At 44.5% G+C, this 27,595-nt stretch overlaps 1 protein-coding gene across 1 annotated transcript in view; it reads right to left on the bottom strand.

The window, feature by feature from the left end:
• RFX7 (regulatory factor X7) overlaps window positions 1-24,825 on the bottom strand; it is a 66,450-nt gene extending 41,625 nt beyond the window's left edge. Inside the window, exon 1 of the mRNA XM_069982435.1 lies at window positions 24,245-24,825. Coding sequence (XP_069838536.1) covers window positions 24,245-24,402 — 158 coding nt within the window. The 5' untranslated portion in view covers window positions 24,403-24,825. The remainder of the gene's footprint in view (window positions 1-24,244) is intronic.
• Window positions 24,826-27,595: the final 2,770 nt, after the last annotated feature.

Raw genomic sequence — 27,595 nt, 5'->3', positions numbered from 1 at the left:
AGAGGACGGGCACAATGAATATTCAAGAGAAGCTGGAAGGAGGTAGTGGTGAGGCGTGCCGAAGTGCGGCACAAATGCATCACCACTCCCCCTCTTTGACAGTTGTGAAGACAGTTACGGCACAGATTGGGGACAAAGTACAAGACCCATCTGAAAAAGAAAGGTAACACACCGCACTAGGAGACACACACCTTTATCACACTGTCAGCACCTCAGAACCCAGAACAGGTGCTGACAGATTCCCTTTAAAGCGAGACACAATGCGAGTCTATTTCCGATCACCAGTCCAGCCTGAAGCACTGAAGGTGGGCCTGCCTGTCCCCAGTGTGACGATTAGCCCTCCCCTCTGTGACGTGGCTCCATTGATTGTAATGGATCTGCGTTACAGAGAGGAGGGGAAAACATGACCAGGGAATAGACTGGCAACTGTGTCTCGGACAGTGATTGGCTGAGGGGCTGTGACCTGTCAATGCAGAGACCAGAGCAGAAGGGAGCAGAACGCAGAACTGCAGAGACAATGGAAGGCCCCTGAGGATTCCTGGGAATGCGGAAAGGTAATTTTATACTACAATAATCAGTCACACATCAGTCACACTATCACACATAGCGATGCACGCCTGACAACTTTAGGTCTAGACCTAAAAAAAAATGATCTTTTCATCGGCTGATCTTTCTCTCTGTTACACGGAGCAATAATCGGCCTGATTTGGCCGATTACCACTCAGTGTAATAGGGCCCTTAACCATATTTTCCACACAGTTTTGGCAGTGAAAAAGTACAAACCATGTTGTGCTGTACCCCAAAAAGTTGTATTTTTCCCATTGGATACAGTTCTTTCTTCACACAGTTTAATTTCACAGTTGTACTGTCCAGAAATAAAAAGTTTAAGGAGACCTTTCACCCCGCCACCCGAGGCAAAGCCCGCCCGACCCTCCGGTAGAGACTCTGATACTGCAGGAGGGTGCAGGTATCAGTGTCTCTACCAGGGAGTCGGGCAGGCTCAGCCCTGGGTGTCGGGGTGAAAGGTCTCCTTTAAGATATACCTAATGTTTGCTCATATGATATGTACAGGCAAGCAATATATAAAATATATAGTTCATGTGATACATAACTAAGGATTATAATAAAAAAGACATTTTGATAATAAAAGTTTGTGTTGATATAAAATAATCATAAAGGAAAACACTGAGGAAAAAACATGATTTTTTTGTATAGACTTTATTAAATAAAATTTAACAATGAAAAAAATTTATATCCTCGTAATTGCATAATCCTTTTAAAAAATGTATAATATCTTACTACAGTGAATGGCACAAAAACAATAAAAAAAAGTAAAAAAATACAATAGTGGAAATGTTTTTTTCATGTATTAGAATATTTGTATTTACAAATATTCTAAATATTTAACATCTATATGTACCTCAAAACTGTACCTAAAAAAAGGGCCCTATTGAAACCAGTAAAATGTAAAAAATTTTTGGCTGAGTGAACATACAGAAATAAAAATAAATAAATAAAAAAAGTTCTTTTAAAAGTGTGTCCCTTAAACCAAAGAGTAGGCTCCCTGTAACACTGAGTACATTTATAAGTTGCTAGGACCAGGGCTTGAGCAGCCCTGGAGTTCCCATCACAACCACTCAATGTAAAAATCTGGGTAGACAGGTTGGGTCACATACTGGATGAGGAATGAAAATTCCGATGCAGGTATGTGACCCATTCAACTTCACTGTACCAGGATTTGCAGCGGATTTTGCTTCAAACTCGCAGCTTGAAATCCACTGCGAATCCGGTACGTGTGAAGCTACCCTACAAATATATAATGGCAACAAATCATGCTATTCCTTATGTACACACACAAGTAGGAATAGTCTGAAAAATACCAAAAACAACAGGTACACAATGTGGTGTGAGAGGTCACAGTGTCTTCTAAAATTCAAGCCATGCTATGAATTGCAAACGGAAACTACCAATAAAGCAGACGGTACACTAGACTACTGAATAACTTTTAGTAAATTCAATACTACTTTACAATTGTGCAATTTTTCAGTGTGCTTATTTAAAAGTATTCCCTTCTTACAAATCGGTGCATATGGAGTCATGGGGTCCTGTACACTTTCCACTTAGAAGATATAATTTCATCACTCCCCCAAAGGGGTCAGAGGTGAGAGGAATGAAAGGGGTCATCAGTTGGAATAACTCCCAAATGTTATTAATTCAATTTGTGTCATCAACATATAAAACAAAAGCCCCTTTATGATACTGGCAACAAGTGCTTGTGACAAGTATTTTAATACACAAAGACATTCTCTCAGTGGTAAAATAAAAATAAATGTGCTTAATACTTAAGGTTGATTTGCAATGCCAGTGTGTTGAGCCCTTTGTCTCAATCTCTCTTCTGTAAGTCTTTGTTTTGCTGCATTTTCAGCTGGTTTCATCTGACAAGAAAGATGGCTTGTAGCGGCAGATAACTGGTTTTAATCCAAGATCTGTCCTGGGGTCCATTCGGCAGGTGATGTAGTTATTGTCCTAAAAACAACTTTTAAACTTGCAGCCCTGTGTCAAACTGCTGTAGCCTAGAGTGTCTGTGCCGTAGGCTTGCGACGCCTCACTGTCCCTCCTCCCAGACCTCTTCACCATTAGGAATACCCCCAGGCAGCATTTCTCCTAATCATCATTTGACTGAACACTGCACATCTGCTGGATCATTAGGGCCAGGTGCAGTGTTCAGACAAGTAATGATTAGGAGAAATCCTGCACCGGGCAATCCTAATGGTGAGAAGGAGGAGGGAGAGGCGGTGCAAGCCTAAGGCACAGGTACTCTAGGCCACACCAATTTGACACAGGGCAACAAGTTTAAAAGTTATTTTTTTAGGACAATAACTGCTTCACCTGCCAAACGGACCCAAGGACAAATCTTGAATTACAAGAAGCTATACGAAGGTACAAGTGGTTTGGGGGAAAGGGGGGAGATAGGAGAGCAGATGGTGGGTACAGATTCGCTTTAAATACTGTCAACCTTCAGGATTTTTCCTGAACAGTGACCATTCAGGAAAATGGGTCAGGAAACTATGGAACCTGTCCTACTTTCTTCAGGATTTCCTAAACAGATGCAACCATAGAAGTCTATGGGAGCTTAAGAAAATCTGATGCACGTCAGGAAATCCTGAAGACACTACTGATGGTTTTGTGAATGTAAAAACTGATTACGGTCAGGAAATCTTGTTGGTTTCCTGAAGCCATTTTATGCCACTGGATCAGGATTTTCTGATAGTAAAACTGACAGGGATGTGTGAAGGGGGCCCGACACCCTTCAAGATTTTTCCTTAGAGGTGTCTGTTCAAAACACAATGTTTACTGCCCAGTGTAAAAAGAGACAAACACTCATCAATTAGCTGATCGCTGGGACTGTGCAAGCTCTTCACACACCATCTTGTATAAACCAAGGTAATGGAGTAAATTTTAAGAATTAAAATCGGGCAGGTGTTAAAAAACAAACAAAAAAAATATATATATACACTTACATTCCTTGCCTTCCTGCCACTGCACAACACTTCCAGGATCAGAATTGCCCACTCAGACAGACAATCAGTGGCTGAGTCGGGATACCATTGTGGACATTGGTTGGCTGAGCAGGAAATTCCTTGTCCCACATGCCCACCTGCCATAAGAGTATATTGACATTGTGGAATACGCGCAGAGAGTTCAAGCAGATCCTGTTTTAAGATCCAACCTTCCCATGGAATCTGCCTGAACTCTCTATGCGTATTCTGCAATGTGAACATACACTAATACTCCCCAGATTAGCCCTTTAACTACTGCATGAACAATCCAATAAGTGTTTGTCTGTCCATTTACTGCCAATGATTGCCGATGAGAAGGCTCATGTAAAGTGTCACTGTTGTTTTAACTTCCAAAATCTAAAACAGTAGATGTGAAATTAAGCAAGTTTGCAAGTAACATTACTTTTTTTTTTTTTGCTGTTATTTCGCTAAAAAACAAAGCAGAACTTAACAAAAATCCAGGTCCAGTCTCCTAATAGCAGCTTTTTTAGTCTTGTGCCGAAAAAAAAAAAATAAAAAAAATAACAGACTAAGCACATGAAGTCTGAACTTCAATCATATGACTGCCCTTTCTGTGAGCACACAGGTGACCTGGAAAACACAGGACTTCCTGTGTTTAGATTCTTTGAGGGGAAAAAAAAAAAAAAAGGAAGTGCCATGTTTTACAAAAACGAAAACTTCACATCTACTCTTGATTTAGACTTAGAGTCTTTGGTACATGAAATGGTACGAACCCGAACTCTCGACAATAATTCCCGCTGTCTGCCCGCTCCGTGGAGAGGATGGATACAGCGGGAGGACCACCTGGAAAACTGGGATACAGCCATAGCCATAGGCTGTATCCCAGTTTTCCAGGTGGTCCTCCCGCTGTATCCACCCGCTGCACGGTGCGGCCAGACATCGGGAATCTGATGCTGAACGTTCGGGTTTATACCAACCCGAACCTCGGCAGGTTTGGACCATCCTTAGTCCCAACCACAGCAGAAATGGTGCACTTGCTTTGCGTTAAAATTTCTGTTAAATCTGGTGAAAGCAGGATAGGCATAGATAGGGCTGGGCGATATTGGGCAAAATAGATATCGCGGTTAATCATACATGTAGTCGCGGTAACGATAATTGAACGATAATTATGACACACCCCTTTGTAAGCCACACCCCCTTTGTAAGCCACACCCCTTTGTAAGCCACACCCACCTGACCGGGCCAACCTTAAGATATTTTTTTTAAATAGAGTAAAAAAAATAAAGTAAGTCACTTAGCAGCAACCCAAGGCTGTGCCATTTATTCTATTAGTAGGGGGTCTCGGCTGTGTACCTGTGTATACACGCCCAGGTCTCTGCTATGTACACACTACAGGACATGTATATAAAAGTATACAGCTATATACACACTACAGGACATGTATATAAAAGTATACAGCTATATACACACTACAGGACATGTATATACAAGTATACAGCTATATACACACTACAAGACGTGTATATACAGCTATGCAGATCCCTATGCCCTATTGCTGGTACAGTCTTCTTTCCATTTCCATTGAAAACACATGCACACTCAGTTAAGCTGAGCATTCATGTGTATCAGGGGATCCCAAGAGATAGCTGGGGGTGGAGCAGGGGCATAGCTAGGATTCATGGGGCCCTATATCATAGAAACTGCATGTAGCCCATGAATTCTGTATAAGCCTGCCCCAACCTGTGGCAGTACATCAAAAAGAAGAGGGGGCGTTGCAATTAAAACTGGGGCAGGGTGGCAGCAGCTGGGGGTGACTGGGGCAGGGTGGCAGCAGCTGGGGGTGACTGGGGCAGGGTGGCAGCAGCTGGGGGTGACTGGGGCAGGGTGGAAGCAGCTGGGGGTGACTGGGGCAGGGTGGAAGCAGCTGGGGGTGACTGGGGCAGGGTGGCAGCAGCTGGGGGTGACTGGGGCAGGGTGGCAGCAGCTGGGGGTGACTGGGGCAGGGTGGCAGCAGCTGGGGGTGACTGGGGCAGGGTGGCAGAAGCTGGGGGTGACTGGGGCAGGGTGGCAGAGGCTGGGGGTGACTGGGGCAGGGTGGCAGAGGCTGGGGGTGACTGGGGCAGGGTGGCAGAGGCTGGGGGTGACTGGGGCAGGGTGGCAGAGGCTGGGGGTGACTGGGGCAGGGTGGCAGAGGCTGGGGGTGACTGGGGCAGGGTGGCAGAAGCTGGGGGTGACTGGGGCAGGGTGGCAGAGGCTGGGGGTGACTGGGGCAGGGTGGCAGAAGCTGGGGGTGACTGGGGCAGGGTGGCAGAAGCTGGGGGTGACTGGGGCAGGGTGGCAGAAGCTGGGGGTGACTGGGGCAGGGTGGCAGAAGCTGGGGGTGACTGGGGCAGGGTGGCAGAGGCTGGGGGTGACTGGGGCAGGGTGGCAGCAGCTGGGGGGACCTGGGTAGAAGGGGGGCACATAAATAGTATCTCCTCATCCCCAACTAACCCCCCCCCCGCCCCCCCACCCCCGCCCTGGGCACACATGCTTCACTCTCGGACAGCCGCTGACTCGTCCCACATACTGAGCACACACGCTGCCCTGCAGGCCGTTTGCGCGCGGAGGTCCCCGGTCTCTGGAGGAGGAGACTGCAGGGACCGCGGGATCGGGTGAGGGCATCGCTGTGCGTGCTGGAGCTGTACAGTGGGATTGGAGGTCTGCACTGCGCCCCCTGATCCCGCTGTGCAACTGCAGCGATGCCCTCACCCGATCCCGCGGTCCCTGCAGTCTCCTCCTCCAGAGACCGGGGACCTCCGCGCGCAAACGGCCTGCAGGGCAGCGTGTGTGCTCAGACGGGTCCTGGCTGTCCGGGAGAGAAGCCGAGGGCGCGGGGGGAAGCTTCAAACTGTCATACTACGGAGCCAGGGGATCTCTCATCCCCTGCCCTGCTCCACTATATATGCGTCCCCAGACGCGAGGGGACTGAGGATGCGGCCGCCGGATTAAAAATACCGCAGATACCGTCCTGGCAGAGTTGAGGTCGGTTAACCGACGCCAGGGACGGTATCGGTATTTTCACGGTATACCGCCCAGCCCTAGGCATAGAGCATGTTCACACTTGGTTCAAGAAGCCCATGAATATGATTTCTAGCAACTTTCATCACTTTTGCTATTACTTGCACAGGCAGCAAGCGGGAGCAGTGTGAGGGGCTGCCCAAATGATCCTTAGATTGTTTGGGCTCCCCATTGAAGTCAGTGGCTATTTACTGCCACTGCTTCTATTACACGGAGCAAGGCGCTGCAAAAAACATTAACATGTTGATCGTGACCTTAAACAAGTATCAGCCTAAACAGTCGGAAATTGACCAAGTAAGGCCAATAATCATTTAGTGCAATAGGGCCTTAAGGCAGATTTGCTATAGAAAATTCACAAGATTAAATTTGAACCAAAGAAATGGTTTAAATATTTTTTTCTCAATATCACTAGAATCCTTTGGGGGTCAAAATAAAAACAGCACTAAGCAGACCAATGAACATACTATGACAAGTATTACTCGGAGAACTGTTGGTTTTCCTCACTAGAGGAAAACTGTAAACTGTACTGAAAAACTAAAGAAATCAACATTCCAATATCATTAAATTAATCCTTAAAGAGTCACTGTCGTGAAAATTGTTTTTGCAGAAATCAATAGTCCAGGCGATTTTAAGAAACTGTACTTGGGTTTATTAGCCGAATTTTCATGAAAAAGCAGTTTAAAGCTCTCCCCCCTGTCTTCATTGTTCTCCTATGGAGAGAGGGAAAAGAGAAACAAGGAAAACAGTACAACAAAGAGTTAACTAAAAGCTACATTACCCTCTGTCCTCTCTCCTCTGATGTCACCACTGACTTATATGACCTCTGAATAGCTCCCCTGCTGAGTAATCCTTTGTTCTCTGTTTTCTGCTGCTGACATTTCTCCTCCGTTTCTTTTCCCCCCTCCCCTCTTCATAGAACAGACAGGGCGCGCCCGATTGAAATTTCCTGATTCTGAGCAGTGGATGAAAGAAAGGACAAAAGTTTCTTAAAATTGCCTGCACTATTGATTTCTGTAAAAAAAAATAATTCACGACCGTGACTCTTTAAATATCTTTTCTAAAATAAATAAAGTTTTTATTACATGACATTACCATGACATTATTACAGAAAGTTACCACATGCACAACTTTTGGGCAAAGAGCATTAAAAAAAATCCACAAGTATGTATTGAGAGGCCAATGTGTCCAGTCCTAGGTGTTATTTTGAGCTGTATTCCAATGCACAGTTATAAAGAAGCCAGTAACAGGATTTTTTTTTTAAACCATCTGAAACCAAATAAGTTCTTGTCACCAAAGAGGTTTGGTTATGTTTAGTACCACCCTGTCCCTATCATGTGTTCAATTAATGGCTAGAAGGTGAAGCAAGGGGGTTCAGGCTGTGTGCCACACAATGCTAGATAGACATGCACATCTGAGGAAAACAAGTAGCATTCATCCGGTGTAAAATTATACTGCAGCATTTTAAAGAGGTCCAAAATTAAACGTTATTAATATAGCTATTTCCTAGAGAAAGAATTAAGTAATCCTGATCTACTTGTAATCTATTTTATGCTGTATTATATGCCACTTCCATTTCTCAATGCAGCCCGCAAAGCAAAAAGAGAATATGTTCTGGTTGTCATCTGGATTCATAGATGTAAATGTAAACTGCAGCATGGAAAATATATACATGGGTATATTGCCTACCTGGTACTAGAGTCAAAATGGTGTAAAACTTTCTACTATATATAGCAGGTTCCAAGTATCAATATGAAAAAACAAGTGCCATCCAGTGACATTCCACTGTGACAAATATATACAGTAAACCTACAGTTTTTTTCTGAATATAAGGCCTAGTTACATTTAGCAGACTTAAATTATAAGAAAATAAGACCTACCCCAAAAATAATCCCAAGGCACAAAAAATATAAGACCAAGTAACCTCCTGTTGCATGTGTCAATAAATTTAAGGCTAATATACTGTGTGTATATCTCAAAATACAGACACTGCTTAAAATAATTTATCCTCAAGTGTTCCTCTGCCATTTGTACTATAAAATTGACCAAAATTAGACAAGGCCACCTTGTCTAGATAATTTCAGGGGAAAGCAAGGAAACTCTTTCATTGCAAAAAGATTACAAGCTCCAGCTACTACCTGCCTCATGGATTTGGCTAGCAGATTTCTGCCATGTGTACTCGACTGTGAAGTCTAAAGCCCCATTCACACGAGGAATGAAAGTAACACTGAAAATCTATGGTTGCTTCTACATAATACTGATCAAAATACTATGTGAAAGCAGCCTTAGGGTAGCTTCACGCGTATTGAACTGCAGCGGATTTCACACTCTGAATTCCGCAGTGAGAATGTAGCCCCTGCCCACTTAACCCACCGCTGCTGGGCTAATAGATTATCTGTCCAAGCTCCCGCCTTCTTCTCTGGCTCGCTGGTGTCCTGCTCAGCCAATCAGTGCTCTGTCCCTGAGCGGGACCATCAGGGAGCTGGAGAAGCAGGCGGGAGCGTGGGCAGGTAATGTAATAGCCCAGCAGTGGTGGGTTAAGTGGGCAGGGGCTACATTCTTACACCGGAATAAGGTTATTACATTTACCAATGTATGCGAATGAGGAAGGAGGAGTTTTGTCTCTGAAATGTCTGCAGAGAGGACGTGCCTGGGCGTCCAAGTTGAATAGTATACATCAGCTGTGAGCTTTGTTATATGCTGCATCAATGTTCTTAATAAAGAAAACTGGTGCCATGAAGACACTGAGAATTATTAAAGTCCAAGCTCCCCCGGTGTCATGCAGCCTTTATCCCTCGTTTTCTGGTGTCATGCAGCCTTTATCCTTTGTTTACACCTCAGCTGCCTCTGACACCGCATCTGTACTGACAGGCAGCTTAGCCAATCACTGGCCAAGACTAGACAGCCCCACAGCCAGTGATTGGCTGAGCAGAGTGTCAGTACAAATACGGGGCCAGAAGCAGCTGAGGGGAGCAGGAAGTGGAGAGTAAAGGATGCAGCACACCAGGGAGCCTGAACACCTAAATCTAAGCTTTATTGTTTTCCTAAAAGAATCATCAGCCGCCAGTCGTGCATCACTATTACACACACAGCTAAGCATGATCTATGGCCAATGATTTTAAACATGTTGAAGGACAACAAATCGGCCAACAATTGGCTCTTCAGCTGATTGTTGTCTTTATTACACACAGCCTTTAGGGTTACAATTTGACTAAAGAAGAAAAATAGAGGCTTGACCGCTGTCTTTCCACACAGAAAACCCTTACTTTTGAGGTAAGCAGATGTTTTTCATGGCTAGCATTAACCAGAAGGAATAAAAACACTTGGATTAAGTCTTAATATCCAGTCAGTAATAGGGCAATTTGCGAATATACCCAAAGTGACACTAATCATGAAAGCTTTAGTAACACAGTGATGTCTTCTTCCACGTCTAGACTGCTAATCCATCCATGGGTAAAGACGTCTGATGTTATTCCTGTATTTTTTTTTCCATCAAGACTGGGGATCACATCCAAGTGACAAGCAAGATATATTTGGACTAGACAAACAAAGTTTAGAGCCTGCAATAAGCTGCCCAAATTAGTTGTGGTTCCCAATTTAAAAATGGTATATTGCATCTACTGATTTAGGAGATCCATATCATCAAATACAGGTCACTCTATTAGGCACATTATACTGTATAAGCTAAATGTTATATTTCTACAAGGTGAAATACTTCCACAGATTGTCCTGAATCCATGATGGATCATGAAGACGCCAATGTTCTTAGCTTTCAAGCAATGAAAGCCATAATGCACTACAGATGCACAACAGATTTAGACATAGGGCTTTTTAGACATATCATCATATATGTTGTGATCAATAAAACAAAGTGGCATTGACACCAGGTAAGTGCCATTGTGTCTCCTGGTAGCTCCACTCTGCCTTCTCTGCACAGGCTGTGACTGCTACTGGTTGACCAAGTGGCCTCAACTTTTGGGGTTGCTTTTTATCAATGTCTATAGCAACTAAAATTACAAAAAATTTTATCAAATATGATGTAAATGGATTATAGAGATAGAAGCGTTAAAGAGGAAGTCCGGACAAAATAATTTTAAGATATGTTATTGCCCAACAAAAGTTATGAAAATTACTCTGGGTGCGTTTACACAGAAAGATTTTTCTGACAGATTTTGGAAGCCAAAGCCAGGAACGGATTTGAATAGAGGATAGATCCCAGTCTTTCCTTTATCACCTGATCCCTGTTTATAGCCTGTTCCTTGTTTTGGCTTCAAAGATCTGTCAGATAAATCTGTCTGTGTAAACGCACCATAATAGACACTTATTATGGGAAATGCACCTATAGCGCATTTTCCTCACACTTACTACAGCATAGCCTGTTCAGGTCTCTGTAGCGTTGGTGATGTCACATCACATAAACTGCAAACCCCTTTGTGATGTAACATCACCAACTTTACAGAGACCTGAACAGGCTATGCTGTAGTAAGTGCAGGGAAAATACAGTAGGTGGATTTCTCATAATAAGTGTTTGGTTGGGCAATAACATATGTTAAACTTATTTTGCCCGGACTTCCCCTTTAAGCACACCAACATATTTTACTAGGAAGATTAATTATAAACTAGCACTTATCTCTAATAACTAGTATCATAACCTAGTTAAAGGGGTTATCTAGTAAAAGAAAATTGTATTTAATTCCTTAATGACCTATGATGAGTATTCTTAAAGGACAAGTGCCATGAAATACTTTTTCCCAGTAATTGAAGCACATTACAAAGTTATATAACTCTGTAATGTGCTTCAATCACCTATCTGCCTCTCTTCCCTGTCTTTTCCCCCCTCCACCCCCCACCAAGAAGTGTCCTAACTCACACAGACCTGATTACTGTCGTCACCGTCACCAAGCTCTTCTCTCAGCTCCTTCTCCTGTTACAGCAGCCCCCCCCCCTCCCCTGCCTTGTCAGGTGACTCAGCTTGCTCAGCTCCCATTGGCTGAACAACTGCAAGCCATCACTTGGACTGGGGAGGGGGAGGCTGGTGTAACAGGACCTAGAGCAGCCCTCCTGCTGATGACTCATCCTCACAAGAAGGAGCTGCCTGGTGACGGTGACGCCAGTCATTAGGTCTGTGTGAGTTAGGACACTTCCTGGTGGGGGGTGGAGGGGGGAAAAGACAGGGAAGGGAGGCAGATAGGTGATTGAAGCACATTACAGAGTTATATAACTTTGTAATGTGCTTCAATTACTGGGAAAAAGTTTTTCATGGCACTTGTCCTTTAAGGGCCCTTAAGAATGTATGGAGCAGGCTTAGGACTCAAGTTCGCTGCATACACGGCATCTCCTGGCTGCCATCAGCAGCTGGTGGGAGCCACTAATAGCTGGCATGGAGCAATCACCCTTGTTGTCTACGCAATAATTTAGAAGCAGTTGTTAAAACTGACAGCTGCATTTAACTTGCCTTTACATACCTCACTGGTGGTACAGTGACCCGGTTCGGCTTCCATCCGCAAGTTGATCCGTGGTCACTACTAGAAATGATCGAACAGGGCCGAGGTTCAGGTTCGTACAAAGCCAAACCATGGGCATTTGACTCACGCTGCCTTCCCTTTCTGTGGGAAAGGTGGAGACAGCCAGAGTACCGCCTGGAAAACAGGGATACAGACTATTACCTAGGCTGTATGCCTGTTTTCCAGGTGGTACTCGGGCTATCTCCACCTTCACCACGGAACGGGAAGGCAGGGGGAGTCAAATGCCGACGGTTCGGGTTCTTACGAACCTGAACCTCGGCCCTGTTCAATCATCTCTAGTCAGTATGCAGTGTCCCAGAACAGCCATTCTTATGCTCATATTTTTATTATAACTAGTTCTGTTCTGGAAAGCTATGGTCCACTGCAAACTGCGTGTATTGTGTCCCCCTTCTCAGTATTCAGGTCTGCCATTTCAGTCATTTATTGCATGTGTATTCAGGTATCAGTGTCAAAAGGTATTATGTCGCCTCCTAGTGTTCAAGGATGTTCATGTATATTCCTCTGTATATGCCTAATGGTGTGATGATGCAATGGCTGGATGTCACGTGACTGTGCCCTGCTTCCATGGTAACACCAATGGTCATCGAGCTTTTGGCTGGGGTTACCATGTGACTTCCTGTGCTACCTCAGTCTATTCCCTGCCACAGAGGGGGTAGGTCGTGAGTCGAGTGTTGTCCTCCACCATCAGGAGACAAGTTGTGCTTTTGTCCTCTCTCTCCCTGTTAAAGAGAGAGGCCTCTGTGTGCTCTGCTGCTCCAGTCCACTGGCTGTGTTCCTGTCTCAAGTCTCAAGATTCTCATCTGGGTGTCGATTCTTCAGTCATTCTTCAATTCCTCTCATCATCCTCTCCTCAAATCAACAGCAAGTATTTTATTCAAGTCTCATTCCACCCAGCATCTCAGCTTCAGTTTCACTACTACTCCCATCATTCAGCACGCTACTCTCACAGCATTTTGCAGCATCACCCATTACTCTGCTTTATCCAAGATTGCCTTATTCCCGGTTGCATTCGGAGAGACTGTTACTACTAGTTACCACCGTTACAATAAATATACAACTACCGTTGTTTCTGAGCCTTGGCATTGGTGTGTTCATTGGTGCCCTGACTAAGGACAACGAAGAATCGCACGCCCAGTATTCCCGCATGGTCAGGAGCCCGGTTTCCAGCTGTATCACCCTCGTGCCTACACCGTGACCACTACATCCTACAGCTGCCCCGGTTCCTGCACCCTCAAACATCTGCACTGCGGAAGTGGCCCCCAGGGGCCAGGGCGTTGCAAGTACACCTTGAGGCTCATAGAATTCCCCTTGAGAGGACTTCAAAAAAGTTTTTAAAATACAAATGAATCTATACCATAAAAAAGTTTAAATCATCCCCCTTTTTCTATTTTACAAATAAAAAAGTGAAAAAAAAAAAAAATAAACATAAACATGTCTGGTATTACTATGTGTAAAAATGTCTAATCTATAAAAATTTTATCAAACGCCCATGGTGAATGGCATAAAAAAATACCAAATGAAAGAATTCCAGTTTTTTTGTCCCATCATACCCCACAAAATTTTTTATAAAAAGTGATCAAAAGAGCTCAGATAGAAAATGAAAAACGTTAAAGGGGTCAGAATGTCAAGTTTTTTTCTTAAATGCCTTCTTAAATTTTACCAATATAAAAATAAATCTTATTTCACAAACTGTGTTGTTACAAAGTATACTTAAGGGTGCCTTCACACACAACATATTCGCGGCGGGCAGCGCACTGATTGTCTGACCACCGGGAGAAGCTGGGAGGCCCCGAAGCAAGCAGGAGCGTGGAGCAGGTAATGTATGCTCTGGGTCCGGAGGGGTTTAACGGCACTGAGTTTAACTTACTCGCATGTGAGCATGTCAGCCCATTGAAAGGCATGGGCAAGTATCCGCAGCGGATTTCGCAGCAAAATCCGCTGTGGATATGTTGTGTGTGAAGGCACTCTGAGGGTGCGCTCACAGTAAGTAAAATCGGTGGAATCTCGCCTGCCTCAGTGTCAAACAGTGTGTCTATGGGAGGGTTTGCACGCCTCCGCTCAAAGAATTGACATATGATTTCTTTGAGTGAAGAGCCATGGAGACCTCTCCACTGGTTTTACTCACACCCATTGTGAATTTCCAGGGTCTATAAAGGTGACTCTGTACCCACAATCTAACCCACCTAAACTGCTTGTACCTTCGGATAGCTGCTTTATATCCAAGATCTGTCCTGGGGTCCATTCGGCAGGTGATGCAGTTATTGTCCTAAAAAACAAATTTTAAACTTGCAGCCCTGTGTCAAATTGGCGTGGCCTAGAGTGTCCGTGCCCTAGGATTGCGACACCCATCAGTCCCTCCTCCCCACCCTGTTCACCATTTTTCCTATTTATCACCTGGCTGAACACTGCACAGGTGCCTTAACAATGCAGCTTATGTGCAGTGTTCAGACAGGTGATAAACAGGAAAAAATGTTCCAGCGACCACGCCTATTTGACACAGGGCTGCAAGTTTAAAAGTTCTTTTTTAGGACAATAACTTCATCATCTGACAAATGGACCCCAGGATCTTAGATTAAAAGCAGCTATCCAAAGGTACAAGCGGTTTGTGGAGGGGGCAGTTTGTGGGTACAGGGTTGCTTTAAAAATAAACCCAAAGGTATATAACTTATTGATATAGTATTATCGCTATCAGTAATGGCTTCAGCGTGGTTTTGTGAAAGGAAATAGAAAATAACCATTGTTCGGCTGAGAGTTGTTGAAGGTTTATGCCCACCTTAAGGGAAAACATCAACATCAGAGTGAGGACCGTCTTACACTGCCCATACAAGCCTATGGAGGGAAAAGAGGCAGAGTAGGACATACAAGCCTATGGAGGGGGAAAGGGGCAGAGTAGGTGGTGTATGTCATGCACAGTGCTGAACAAGAGTCAGTTTTCAAAAATCACCAACAACTGAAGGTGCACTTCAAGACACCAACTTATAAGTCATGCATGCTATAACCCTATGGATAAAAATACATGGCTTCCATACAAGTTCTAATGTCACGTAAAAACAGTCACAATTGTTATGATTATAATATATCAAACTGTGATAGAGCTCATGAAAAATGTGGGTATGACAGCCAGGCCCAAGCTGTATCAGGAACAGAGAAACCTCAGTTCCTGATAGATTAACTCTTTACAAGCCACAGTCAAATCATGACCGGGACACGTAAAGAGTATACAGAGCTGTATACTTACCATCGGCTTCCTGATAACGCAGTCCTCAGTCTGATGTGTACTACAGTGCTGACAGGCTCAAGAGTGTGTTATAGTACAGTGTATTACAGTAGTGATCCAAGGATCACTGTAAAAGTCCCCTTCTAGAACATAAAAAAAATAAACACAAAGAACAAACTAAACAAAAAAAGACAAAATATCCCCCATAAAATAAAAAGTTTTCCTTTTCTCTGCCTTTTTTTTTTTAATTAAAAACACACATATTAGGTATGGCCGCGTCTCTCACAACATCAACAACAATATTTTATTTTCATTGCGCAGTGAATACAATATTAAAAATAAACAATAAAAAAAAAAAGCTTTGATTCCACTATTTTGTTAAATAGTCTGAGCACTTACCTTTTAATTTTTCCATCGACATAGCTATATAAAAGCTTCTTTTTTGTGTTATACTTTTTATTGGTACCATTTTGAAATACATATTTTTTTTTTATTATTATTTAATTGCGTATTAATTTTTTAGTTGTTTGGGGGGTGGATTAAAGGAGAAGTCAGGGCACTGACTTGTTTTTTTCAAAACTGCTGGGGAGGAGGCGAGTGAACAAAACAACATGTACTTATCTCCTGAGGTCCGCAGTCCTCCACTCCAGTGCCTGGTCCCCGGCCACTTCTAGTTCTAAGTGGGTTCTGGGTTGTGACGTCCCAAGCCTGCTCTGCCGCTGACTGGCTGAGCAGTCCTGACGTGTCATGTCCCAGATCCCACTCAGACCTAGAAGCGGCCGGGGACCAGGAATTGGAGCGGAGGACTGGAGACCCCAGCGCTGGAGCCGGGGAGGTGAGTGCATGTTTTTTTCACCCACCTCCTTCCCAGCCTGTGGAAGACTATAAGAAGACTGAAAACCTGATTTCATGGAGGAAGGTAAGAGACCCCAGGCAGTAAGGCAACGCTTTGGGAATTCTTATCGGTAAGTGAAATGAGATGCTTCTGTCACACTTAAACGCTGTGTTCGCGTCGGCCAGTCATTGAAGGTGAGGACCCAGCTGCTATCCTTACTCACTATGAAGCAAGCTCAGATCCAAAGCTCGCTTCATAGCCTGGTACCCCAGCGGCTGGGCTGTATGCCCACGGTCATAAAAAGATTAATAGTCTCACTTGAATAACAGCTACATGCAAATGAAACATGGCAACTTCGGCCACGACACAAGTGGTGCATCCAGTTAGTAGAGTGCCAAGCGCTCTGCATCGCAGCTAATTAGAATTAAGGCCCTTTTACACTGGCTGATTATCGGTAAAGAGCTTTCCTAGAAATGCTCATTCAGTCAATAATGAGCCCATTTAAAAGTGACAGCAATCAGCCGACTAGCTGATCACATCTTTTCTTTTACCTGCAGTAAAGTGTATCGCTATCAGACACATCTCTACCTGTGTAAACAGGGGATGTGCAGCCGATAGTAATATATATTACTTAAATTTAAATGGCCGCATGAATGATGCAGTCATTATTTGCCTGGCCTGGCAACGTGATTTATTGTGCCCTGTAGAGGCACAGCAAACGAATGCTGATCTCACTGAGTGGCGCTTGTTTGTGGCCACTGACAGCCAAAGATCAGTACATGCATTAAATTTGTATTTTTGTGTTTATGTTTTTCTCCTCCCCTTCTAAGAGCCATAGCTTTTATAAGCAATCATTAAATTGCAAATCATGATTAATGCAATGTTATTACATTGATTACTCTGGCAGGCAGAGATCTCCAGAAGGCCTCCAGCTGCCATAGTAACTGATCAGCACCCTGCCAGGACATTGTAGGGTGCCTATCAGAGCCAAAAGGCACTGATTGTTGATGTCAGTCACTGTCCGCTACTAACAGCCCCTGGGTTTGCTTCATAAGCCTCATGGTGCCAGTATGCCATCCATGTACGGCACGATGGGCCGAGGCCCAGGCAGTTGTGCTAGTCAAGGGGTTGAAGAGGGAGTCAGTCACTACTTTCATGCTGCCTGAACCATGAGTCATTGGGTTATCCCAGCAGCTTCTCCCACCTCATCAGCCTTGATTGATAAATCTCTCCTTATTCTTAAACAGGGAGAGATTTGTCATTCAAGGCTGGTGGGGTAAGAAAAAAAAACACTTGGTACCACCCTAATCTCTTGTGATTTAGGTAGCATAAGGCTAGGTTCACACTGCGTTTTCAGCATCGGTTTAACGGATCCGTTTTTTTTAACGTCCAGAAAAATAGGGTCAGCAACGTTTTTTGGTCCGTCAATAAAAACGGATCCGTTTTTTTTTTATAATGGAAGTCAATGGAAAAACGGATGCACACAAATGAATCCGTTTTTTGCAATCTGTTTTTCATGCGTTTTTTGCAAAAAACAGATGCTTTAAACGGATGCTGAAAACGCAGTGTGAACCTAGCCTTACAGTGATACATTTTTTTTTTTTTTTTTCTATGTTACTATTTATATTTAATTTTTTTTTTATCTGTATCTGGTGGTCTGTCTGTGATAATAAAGAGGAGTCTTCTGTAAAGTAATAAAGAATGTATCTGTACAGAATTACAGTGAAAGATGACACCAGTAGATAAAGGAGACAATAGCTAAAGTACAACCTCCCCATGACCTTTTTAAAGGTCACAGAGTACGCCAAGTAAAATTAGAAACATAGAAGATTGTCGGCAGAAAAAGACCACTGGGTCCATCTAGTCTGCCCTTTTAGTATTTTCTTTCTTTTTATCTTAGGATAGATATATGTCTATCCCAGGCGTGTTCAAATTCTGTTATTGTAGATTTACCAACCACCTCTACTAGAAGTTTGTTCCAGTTATCTACTACTCTTTCAGTAAAATAATATTTTCTCACATTGCTTCTGATCTTTCCCCCAACTAACCTCTTACTGTGTCCTCTTGTTCTTGAGCTCAGTTTTTTATTAAAAACACTTCCCTCCTGAACCTTATTTAGTCCTTTAACATACTTAAAGGTTTCAATCATGTCCCCCCTTTCCCTTCTTTCTTCCAGACTATATAGATTCAAATCTTTAAGTCTTTCCTGATATGGTTTATGCCTCACACCCTCCACCATTTTTGTAGCCCGTCTTTGGACCCGTTCTATTTTATCAATGTCCTTTTTTAGATGAGATCTCCAGAACTGGACACAGTATTCCAGATGTGGCCTCACCAGAGCTCTATACAGTGGGATCACAATCTTCCTCTGCCTACTGGTTATACCTCTAGCTATACACCCCAGCATACGATTAGCTTTCCCCACCACCTGGTTGCACTGGTGACTCATTTTAAGGCTGTCTGATATCACTCATTCATATGTCTGATTTCTCATTCATATCTATCAGACAGGTTCTATCTATTTCCGTCCACGTCCGTGGCCTTGGATACTTTAAAAGGTAAGGGTCCCATCTAGATGAGATGGGACCTTCTCTTCTGATGCATAAATAAAAGTTGTCACAGAGTTATTTTATTTTTTAATCTTGAAAAGTGAACGCTGCACTATGATTGGTTGCTGAGAGCAAGAGCGAGTCTTTCTTTCAAACAGCTTCAAAAATCTGCCCATTGGCTTTTAAGCTTGTTAGAACAACAGAAGCTAGGCCTATCATAAAAAAATAAATAGAAACCCTGTAGTGCATTTGAAAAACACACATCCACACAGTATCTGGACAGCATTAAAGACTGGTAGGTATTCTATGGGCACCATATTCCACCTAAAAGCACAATTTTTAGCAAAAAAACAAAGGTCAGCTCAGTGGGGCTCTTCTCTGACACAGCAGGCTACCTCACCTGTGATCACACCCATGATTGCAAGACATTCTTTGTGTCATCTGTGACTCCTTCAGCCCTGAGGATTGCCCTGATGTCTAGATATAGGTCATTTGCATACGACACATGTTTTTCAAAAGTTAATTTTGTGGGGTACAAGTAAGGCTAGGTTCACACTGCGTTTTCAGCATCCGTTTAACGCATCCGTTTTTTGCAAAAAACGCATGAAAAACGGATTGCAAAAAACGGATTCATTTGTGTGCATCCGTTTTTCCATTGACTTCCATTATAAAAAAAAAACGGATCCGTTTTTTTTGGCGGACCAAAACGGACCAAAAAACGTTGCTGACCCTATTTTTCTGGACGTTAAAAAAAACGGATCCGTTAAACGGATGCTGAAAACGCAGTGTGAACCTAGCCTAACACTGCTAGGAGTTAGTTATGTCCTGCAACACTTGTATAGGCTGTATTACACAACTGGTTTAGGTTCTATGGCATTTTTAGCATGACTGGTTCCCTTTAAAGGGATATTTCCATCTCAACTAATATAATTTACACTTGTAGAGCTCGTCAAGTTAAAGGGGTTGGCCACTTAATAGTAAAATTGTGTACAGTATTAGTAAGTGTACTCACTTACTGAGCTGCCCTGATCGGTTGTGAGTCTGTCCATAAGATAGCCGACATGGATGAGCATGTGACCATGCCCCGCCTCCAAAGGCATATACAGGCTTAGTGGTGGACACTGGGGGGACGGGGCATGGTCACATGCTCCTTCATCTTATGGACAGACTCACCACAGAGCAGGGGAGTCTTATGTTAGCTGTATGAGGTACACAGAGAGCTGCTGTCAGTTAGTGCAGCGATTACACTTATGGTACTGTACAATGAGAAATTTTACTATTAAGTGGTCAACCCCTTTAAAGGAGAAGTCCCACGAACTATAAAAACAACAGGCAGGGGTGGGTGAGAAAATAACAAACAAGTGACCTCGCCCATCCCTGTACATTTGTTTAGTCGCTACCAGGTCCTGTTTACATCAGCCGCAGTCCTGCTGCTCCGCTAGCTGCAACGTCACAACCCAGGTTGAGTGATTGCCTGCCCAGCCAACCTATGACTGGGGCGGGACACCAGCCAGACCACTGCTAGAGTAAAATGGTGGTTGGTAACCTAGACAATGAACTGTGAACCAGTATTCACAAAAATATTTAACTTGATGAGCCTCACAAGATTAACTAAGTTAGGGTACTATTAGACGGGCTGATGGGGGCCAGATAACAACTGTATACGAGCGCCAATCTGCTAGATCGGCGCTCATTTACTGGGCCTCTTGCACGGCCCAATAATCGTTTAACAAGGGCTGCAAAAACATTGTTACCGATGTCCTTGCAGCCCTTGCTTAGATGGTATACATTACCTATCCACACTCCAGGGCTGCTGCTGTGGTCTGCTTCTCCCCGAGTCCCGCTCGCTCTAGCTTCAGGCGGTCCCAGACTGTGATTGGCTGAGTGGCCTGTCAGCTGACAGGCCGCTCTAAAGCTAGAGCGCGCGGGACCCGGAAAGAAGCGGACCGCAGCAGCAGCCCTGCTGCGTGGATAGGTAATGTAGATCGTCAGTCGCCGGCCGGGCACCGCTATTACACATACCGGTGCGCGGTCGGCGCCCAAGAATTATAGGTTCTAACCTATATTAACGATCAGCCGTTTACAACGATCATCTGCTGATCGTTGTCTTTATTACATGGAGCAATAATCGGCCGAATCGTTCCGTGTAATAGTACCTTTTGGCTCTGTGTGTTGCACAGAGCAAAACTGGTGGAATTCCCGCCAATCTCCCCGTCATAATGACAGTCTATGGGAGGTTCACGTGCTTCCTCTCTCTGCGCTGAAGAATGGACATGTCCATTCTTGGACGCAGGGAGAGGAAGCGCGCAAGCCTCCCATAGACTGTCATTATGACAGGGAGGCTGGCGAGTTTTGCTCAGCCTTAGTCAAGAGAAAAAAAAAAAAAAAAAAGACCACAAACAGGAAGAATGTGAGCGCAGATGACCAAGACTTCCTGTGCTTAGTCTCTCTTTTTTTTTTAACCAGCACAAGACCAAACAGGAGACGGGATCTGGATTTCAAGTACCGCTTTCTTTTACAGCATGATAACAAAAAAAAAAAATAATTAATTTAAATTGCAAACTTGCCTTCTAACACATCTACTGTTGATTTAGATCTTTAAAGTTAAAATGACAGTGACAATTTAATACACATAATTATTACAACCATTACTATTATGTCAGTTCAAGTCACCACACTGAAGCCAGGACTATTGGCTTAAACACAGACGCTATATTTGGCTATATTATGCCATAGTTTGCTTCCAGAGGGAGTATAAGGCTATGTTCACACACAGTATTTTTGCTCAGTATTTTGCAACCAAAACCAGGAGTGGATTTAAAACACAGAAAGGCTATGCTCACATGTTAAAATTGAGTAGATGTCTGTCATTTAATGACAATAATTACCGTTATTTTAAAACAGCAGCTGTTGTTTTGAAATAACGGCCATTATTTGCCATTTAACAACTGCCATCCAATCAATTTTAACAGTGTGTGAACAAAACTACTGTGTGTGAACACAGCCTAATCGGGCCCTCATTTTGGGTACTATTTTTACCCAAAAGTAAAGTAAAACAGGCACAAAAAAGAACTATAAAAGGAAAGGTTTGCACCTTTCTCCCTATGTACCAGTCTGTAATTTACTTTATTCATGTTGATCTTATGTTTCGTCCTGTACGTATACACTTCAAATATAAACCACTTATCATATGTGCAGCTCATTTGTGGAGTCAAAAGTGCTTTAAAAATAAATTTATAATAAAACAATAAATTCAGACCCATTCCTGCAAATACTGACCAGAATACTACATATGAACTGCACCACCCATCGATGATCGCCTAACTACCTGTGATAGACCGCAAGACTAATCAATACTGAAACTATTGAGCCAACACTCAATTCCTTCTATGGACAAACATCTGACACCTCCAATGTACTTAAAAAAAAACAGAAGTTTGGAATATCTAAAAAGAAAAGTGCACAGTACACACAACCAAGAGGGAGGAAAACCCCAAACATCCAGGTTCTCCAGAAAAGGGCTCCTGACCGAGGCGTCACGCCGAGCCCTGGAATCCCAGCCGTCCACAAGTGACTCAGGACAACATGTGTTCTTCATTTAATGCACCTTATATGACCTTGACATTGCTAGAATCAGTCACAGTTCTGCAGAGACTGGCTACCAAAACAAAGTGTACAACTGCTATTAGTCACACCAATTCTGTGCCGTACAAGTAAATGTTCCCTTCTTATAGGAAAATACTGCAGCTTGCACATAACATCAGTGCTGGCTACCAGAGCAGCGCAGTCTGGGCAGATTATGTTTATTAATTATTAAATGGGTGTGGATGTGTGATCTGGTGCTAATAGCATTGCACTTGAATCTACAAGGTCATGGGATCAAGTCCCTCCATCACCACTAATCTTGTCAACATGGGTTTAACCAGTTGGGATCCAGAACGAGGGCCATCGCTTTATGCTAGGATTTATTTCCAGCCTCCTCTATGACTTCACCGGCTTGAACAATTCCTTCTTCACATCCGAAAACACCTTCCTAATAACACCTGATCTTAGCAGATCTGCAGTGAATGCTCGGTGATGCACAGCTGGCACCACAAACAATGCATGTGTCTGTTACTAGTACAATAGACGGAGCTTGCAAGAAATATAGAATGTTGCCATTAACACGGCAGCCACAGCCCCGAGCACAATGGTGCTATTTCAGCTGCCATTGTATGCAAAGGCTCGAATACAGCACAGCCGATAGCATGTAAATCACTTTTATTAAATCTGGTACAACACGCAGGGAATGGGAATTCTGCATAAAAATGGTGTCTATATGTATTAGATCAAGGTCTGCACTCAGTAGCCATTTTGTCAGAAATATGTAAACAGCCTCAGTCGACCATTTCTCCCCCAGTCGTGGGGAGAGCAAGGGGGAAAAAATAAAACAATAAAAACACATCTGTCTCTTGAACGCCATCAATCGTGAAGGTAACCTAATAAGGAGATGTGATGTGCATGGTACGGGGCCAGATCGAGCCAATAAGCCATCTAAACAGGTGTGATTTTTATCCATCAGTATTAGACACTCCCACAATGCATCAGTCTAGTGACCTGATGCTAGAAAAAAAATAGCAGCTAGCCATTCAGCAAATGAGACTACATCTGACCACCTTTGTTATTCTCGTACAGATAGCTCATCCCTGAGGAGAGGAATAACCACATCCATCTGCAGGGTGATACCCACGGTAGTGGAAGCAGAAGAATAACAATTACCAGGCCGTACCATGGCACTGTACACATCCCCTGCACCCAGATCTGCAATATCCTATGTGCAGGGAGAATGCAAGCAGCCGTCATCATCCTTCCTTGTCGCTGCAAAATAAAGATCTCACCTGCCCCTCCTCCTCCACATAGAAAAACACATCTAGAGCTGCCACTACCAACTTCTATTTATACACTGCACCAAGCCGCAAATGAACAATGTGTGCGCCCAGGTGACAGGGGGCGAGCATGCAGCACATAGGGGCACATGTGTACAGGTCACATCACATATACATGGGTGAGATGGCACGTGTGCTGGTCACATGTAGGGAACGACACCAGAGCATGTCGCATCCTCTGCATGTGTAAGAGGGGATGCATGTAAGAGTCACATGACATGGATGAGATCATGTATTTACAGGTCACCTCTCCTATACATGTATGTATGCCAGGTAGCAGCAGGAAATATATATATATATATATATATATATATATATATATATATATGGGTCTGTATGTAGAATTGTGTCACAAACATCCATGTGTATAAAATGCATGAATATGTAGCTATATCCATGTACACAGCCCTGGGCACTGACATGTAGTGTGTACAGGCACTGATGGGCATTAGGTGACCTCAGAAAGCAGAGCATGACACATGTATACAGCATGGTGCAGCTGATGACATCACACATGCATGTAGTATGTTGCAGATGACCTCATCAGCCAGCTGATGACATCACAGAGGCAGGCTACATGTATGTGATGACGACATACAGATGAATGGGGCTCACCAGATGGAGTTCTTGATCTTCTGTTGCAGTGCATTGGCCTCTGTCCCCTGCAGTCCTGTCACCAGCGCCGGCAGAGCCCCGGGTGAGGAGGAGGAGGAGGGCAGCTGGGGCTGCTCGGGCCGCTTCTTGGCCGCCTGTTGTTGTTGCTCCTCTGCCATGATGATTGCTGATGCTGGGCTCGGTGTGTGGATGTGTGTGAGGGAGTGGGGAGGGGTGAAGCAGGAGGACGGAAGGAGCTCTGCACACTAGGCCTTTACCCCGACCTCGAGTAGATCGCCTCCCGTGGCTGGAGGGACATGACGGGGGGCAGCTCGGCCGGGGGAGGGAGGAGAGCGGGCAGCTAGTGCCGTAGAGCGGCGTGCAGCAGCGGGGTGAGGGGCATGGTAAGGCTGGAGGACGGGGAGGGGACACGGCTAGGTGCAAGTGGCGGGATGGGAGCTGGTGAGGAGGGCAGCTGGGGACGGGGGCATTAAGGTACAGAGGGCAAAGCTGCCCCCTCACAGCTGCGCTCCGGCGAAATCCAACACCTGGTCCCACTGCAGCCGCCAGCAGCCCGCACGGCGCTCACTGGAGAGGAGCGGAGGCTGCGCCCGGACTGCGCATGCGCACTGCTCCTGACAACAACTACTACACACATCATGCCGCACTGTCAAGAAGTCCCGCTCCTCCATCCCTGCCGCCACTGTGCTGGCCCACATGCCATCCTCCTCCTACATACATGTACATATAGACATAAGTGCACACGGAGGGGTGAGTGCCTGTAAGCTTCTCCAATACAGCAGCTAGGGTATTCAGGGTTACTACCTAAGCTAAGCAGCAAGCTGGAACCAACAACAGGATTATGGTTCATAGATGTTCTGTACAAGTTAAAGGGGTTATCTGTGCTACAAAAACATGGCCACTCTCTTCCACAGACAACATGACTAAAACCCACCCAAGCTGGAGACAAGAGTGGGGCTGTCTCTGGAAGAAAGTGACCATGTTTTTGTATTGCTGGAAGGCTATGTTCACACAACGTAAAACTACGGCCGGTGTGGAACAATGCCTTATGTGCAATGGGATCCCGGCCGGAGCATACACACATCGTATACGCTCCGGCCGGGATCCCATACGCCGCCAGAATAAACTGACATGTCAGTTTTCTGCGGCCGGACTTCAGTGAATTCCGGCCGCAGAAAGACCTGTCAGTTCACACAGTGAAGCGAGCGGCTCCGGCTTCAGTGTGCGCTATTGGAAGCTCTGATGCGGGCGCGCGCTGATGCTTAAGTACCGGCCGAGATGATCCGGCCAGAGAACGGCCGTTCCAGGACCTGGCCGGGGTCACGGAACGGCCGGTCTCATACGTTGTGTGAACATAGCCTAAAGAAGTATTCCTATATTGTACCTGTCACAATACGCCGGCACATGCTCTCCTCGGTCCTGCATGGCCAGTCCTTACTTATGGCCAGGGATCGCGTTTCCAAGGAAACGTCCCACCATGTCCAGGAAGCTTTGTGCATGAGCCCTATTAAATAAAATGGGGCTAATGCAGTGTCGGACTGGAGTGCCTTGGCCCACCAGGGGAAATCATTCTTGGGGCCCACCCTTCTGCCACCGCACTTATCTATGGTAACATTAATAAGGGTCCATTAACACGGCGTGATATGGGGCAGCATAGGGCTGCAAATGATTGCTAATCAGCAGGGCAGGTGATGTGCAGCCGACAGCAATGATCTTAGCCGCACAAAAGATCAAATCAGTCGACTATGGGACATTTGCTTGCATGTCAGCAGATCTCTGGCACTTTTACATGGGCCGATCATCGGCTGAATAGACTTCCTAGGAGCACTTGTTACCGATTATTGGCCGGTGTAATTAGGCTATAAGACAATTTTTTTGTATGATAACGCTGTATACTTAGATACAAGTCATACAGCTACCAATAACACCAGTATACAAAGAGCAAATATCCCCACACATATTACCGCTATATAGTAACTGACCAAATCCTGTCTATCAAGACCGATATTACCAATAAACCAGTATACAGGAGGGAAATAGTATCACCATACATATTACCGCTATACTGTTACTGACCAAATCCTGTATACTGAGACCAATATTACCAGTATACAAGGGGGAAATATTACCGCAACACCACAACCATTGCTACCATATTGTTACTGACCAAATCTGGTATACTAAGACCAATGAACACCACACCAGATTACAAGTAACAAATAATACCCCCACATACTGACTAACACCACCACATACTGACTAACACCACCAAATACTGACTAACACCACCGCTGCTACTGAATAAAATCCTCTGAACAAAAGATCAATATCCCCTCATACAGTCATACAGAGGTAGCCCCAGCTCTACACTATATACGTTACAGTGCACATAGATTTAGTGACTCACAGGGGACGTCTTCTCTGATCGGAGTTCTTCCCTTTTCATCTTCTTCTCCATCTGCCCTGGGCCCTTATGAGAACTTCTCCGAGCCACGAATCCACAGAATCTGCCAGAGAAATATATTAGGCTCCTCGCTCTGTCACCATCCTCATCTCTCTACACACTGCACATCTGTACTGTCCCCTTTACACCTTCTCTCAGTGATTAGCCCTGACTATTTGTAGCGTGTGTATGTGTATATATATATATATAGTGTACACACCTTGTAGATGGCCCCTTGTTCAGTTCTCCATATAGATGGCCCTGTGTGCCTCTACTATAGTAGAGATCCCCCTCTGTGTAATCCCCTTACAGTAGATGACAACCTCTGTGCATTCCCTATATCAGGGGTAGGGAACTTCTCCAGCTGTTGCAAAACTACAACTCCCATCATGCCTGGACAGCCACAGCTAAAGCTGTAGTTTTGCAACAGCTGGAGAGCCAAGGTTCCCTATTCCTGCCCTATAGTATATGGCCCCCTCTGTGTAGTCCCCTTATAGATGACCCCTCTGTGTAGTCCACTAAAGTAGATGCCCCTCTCTGTGCATGCCCTATTGTATACACACCGCACCCAGTATAGTTACCCTTATACATTGTTGTCCCCCTCTGTGTAGTGCCCTTTATAGATGCCTCCTCAGTGTTGTCCTCCTTATAAATTGCCCCCATCCAGTGTCCCTTATAGATGGCTCCCTGTGTTATCCCCCTTATAACTGGCCCGCTTGTGTTATCCATCCCCCCATATAGATAGCCCCCTTATGTTGGCCATCCCTACCCCCCATATAGCTCCTTATGTTGTCTATTCCCCCGTATAGCCCCCTTAGGTTGTCCTTGCCCCATATAGCCCCTTATGTTTTCCTTTCCCTGTATATAGCCCCTTATGTTGTCCTTCCTCTGTATATAGCCCCCCTTAT

This window comes from Dendropsophus ebraccatus, chromosome 1 (genome assembly GCF_027789765.1).
Source record: "Dendropsophus ebraccatus isolate aDenEbr1 chromosome 1, aDenEbr1.pat, whole genome shotgun sequence".
Lineage (NCBI taxonomy): Eukaryota > Metazoa > Chordata > Amphibia > Anura > Hylidae > Dendropsophus > Dendropsophus ebraccatus.
The sequence above is the reverse complement of the archived record's forward strand: the minus strand, read 5'-3'. Positions and strand labels throughout refer to the sequence as shown.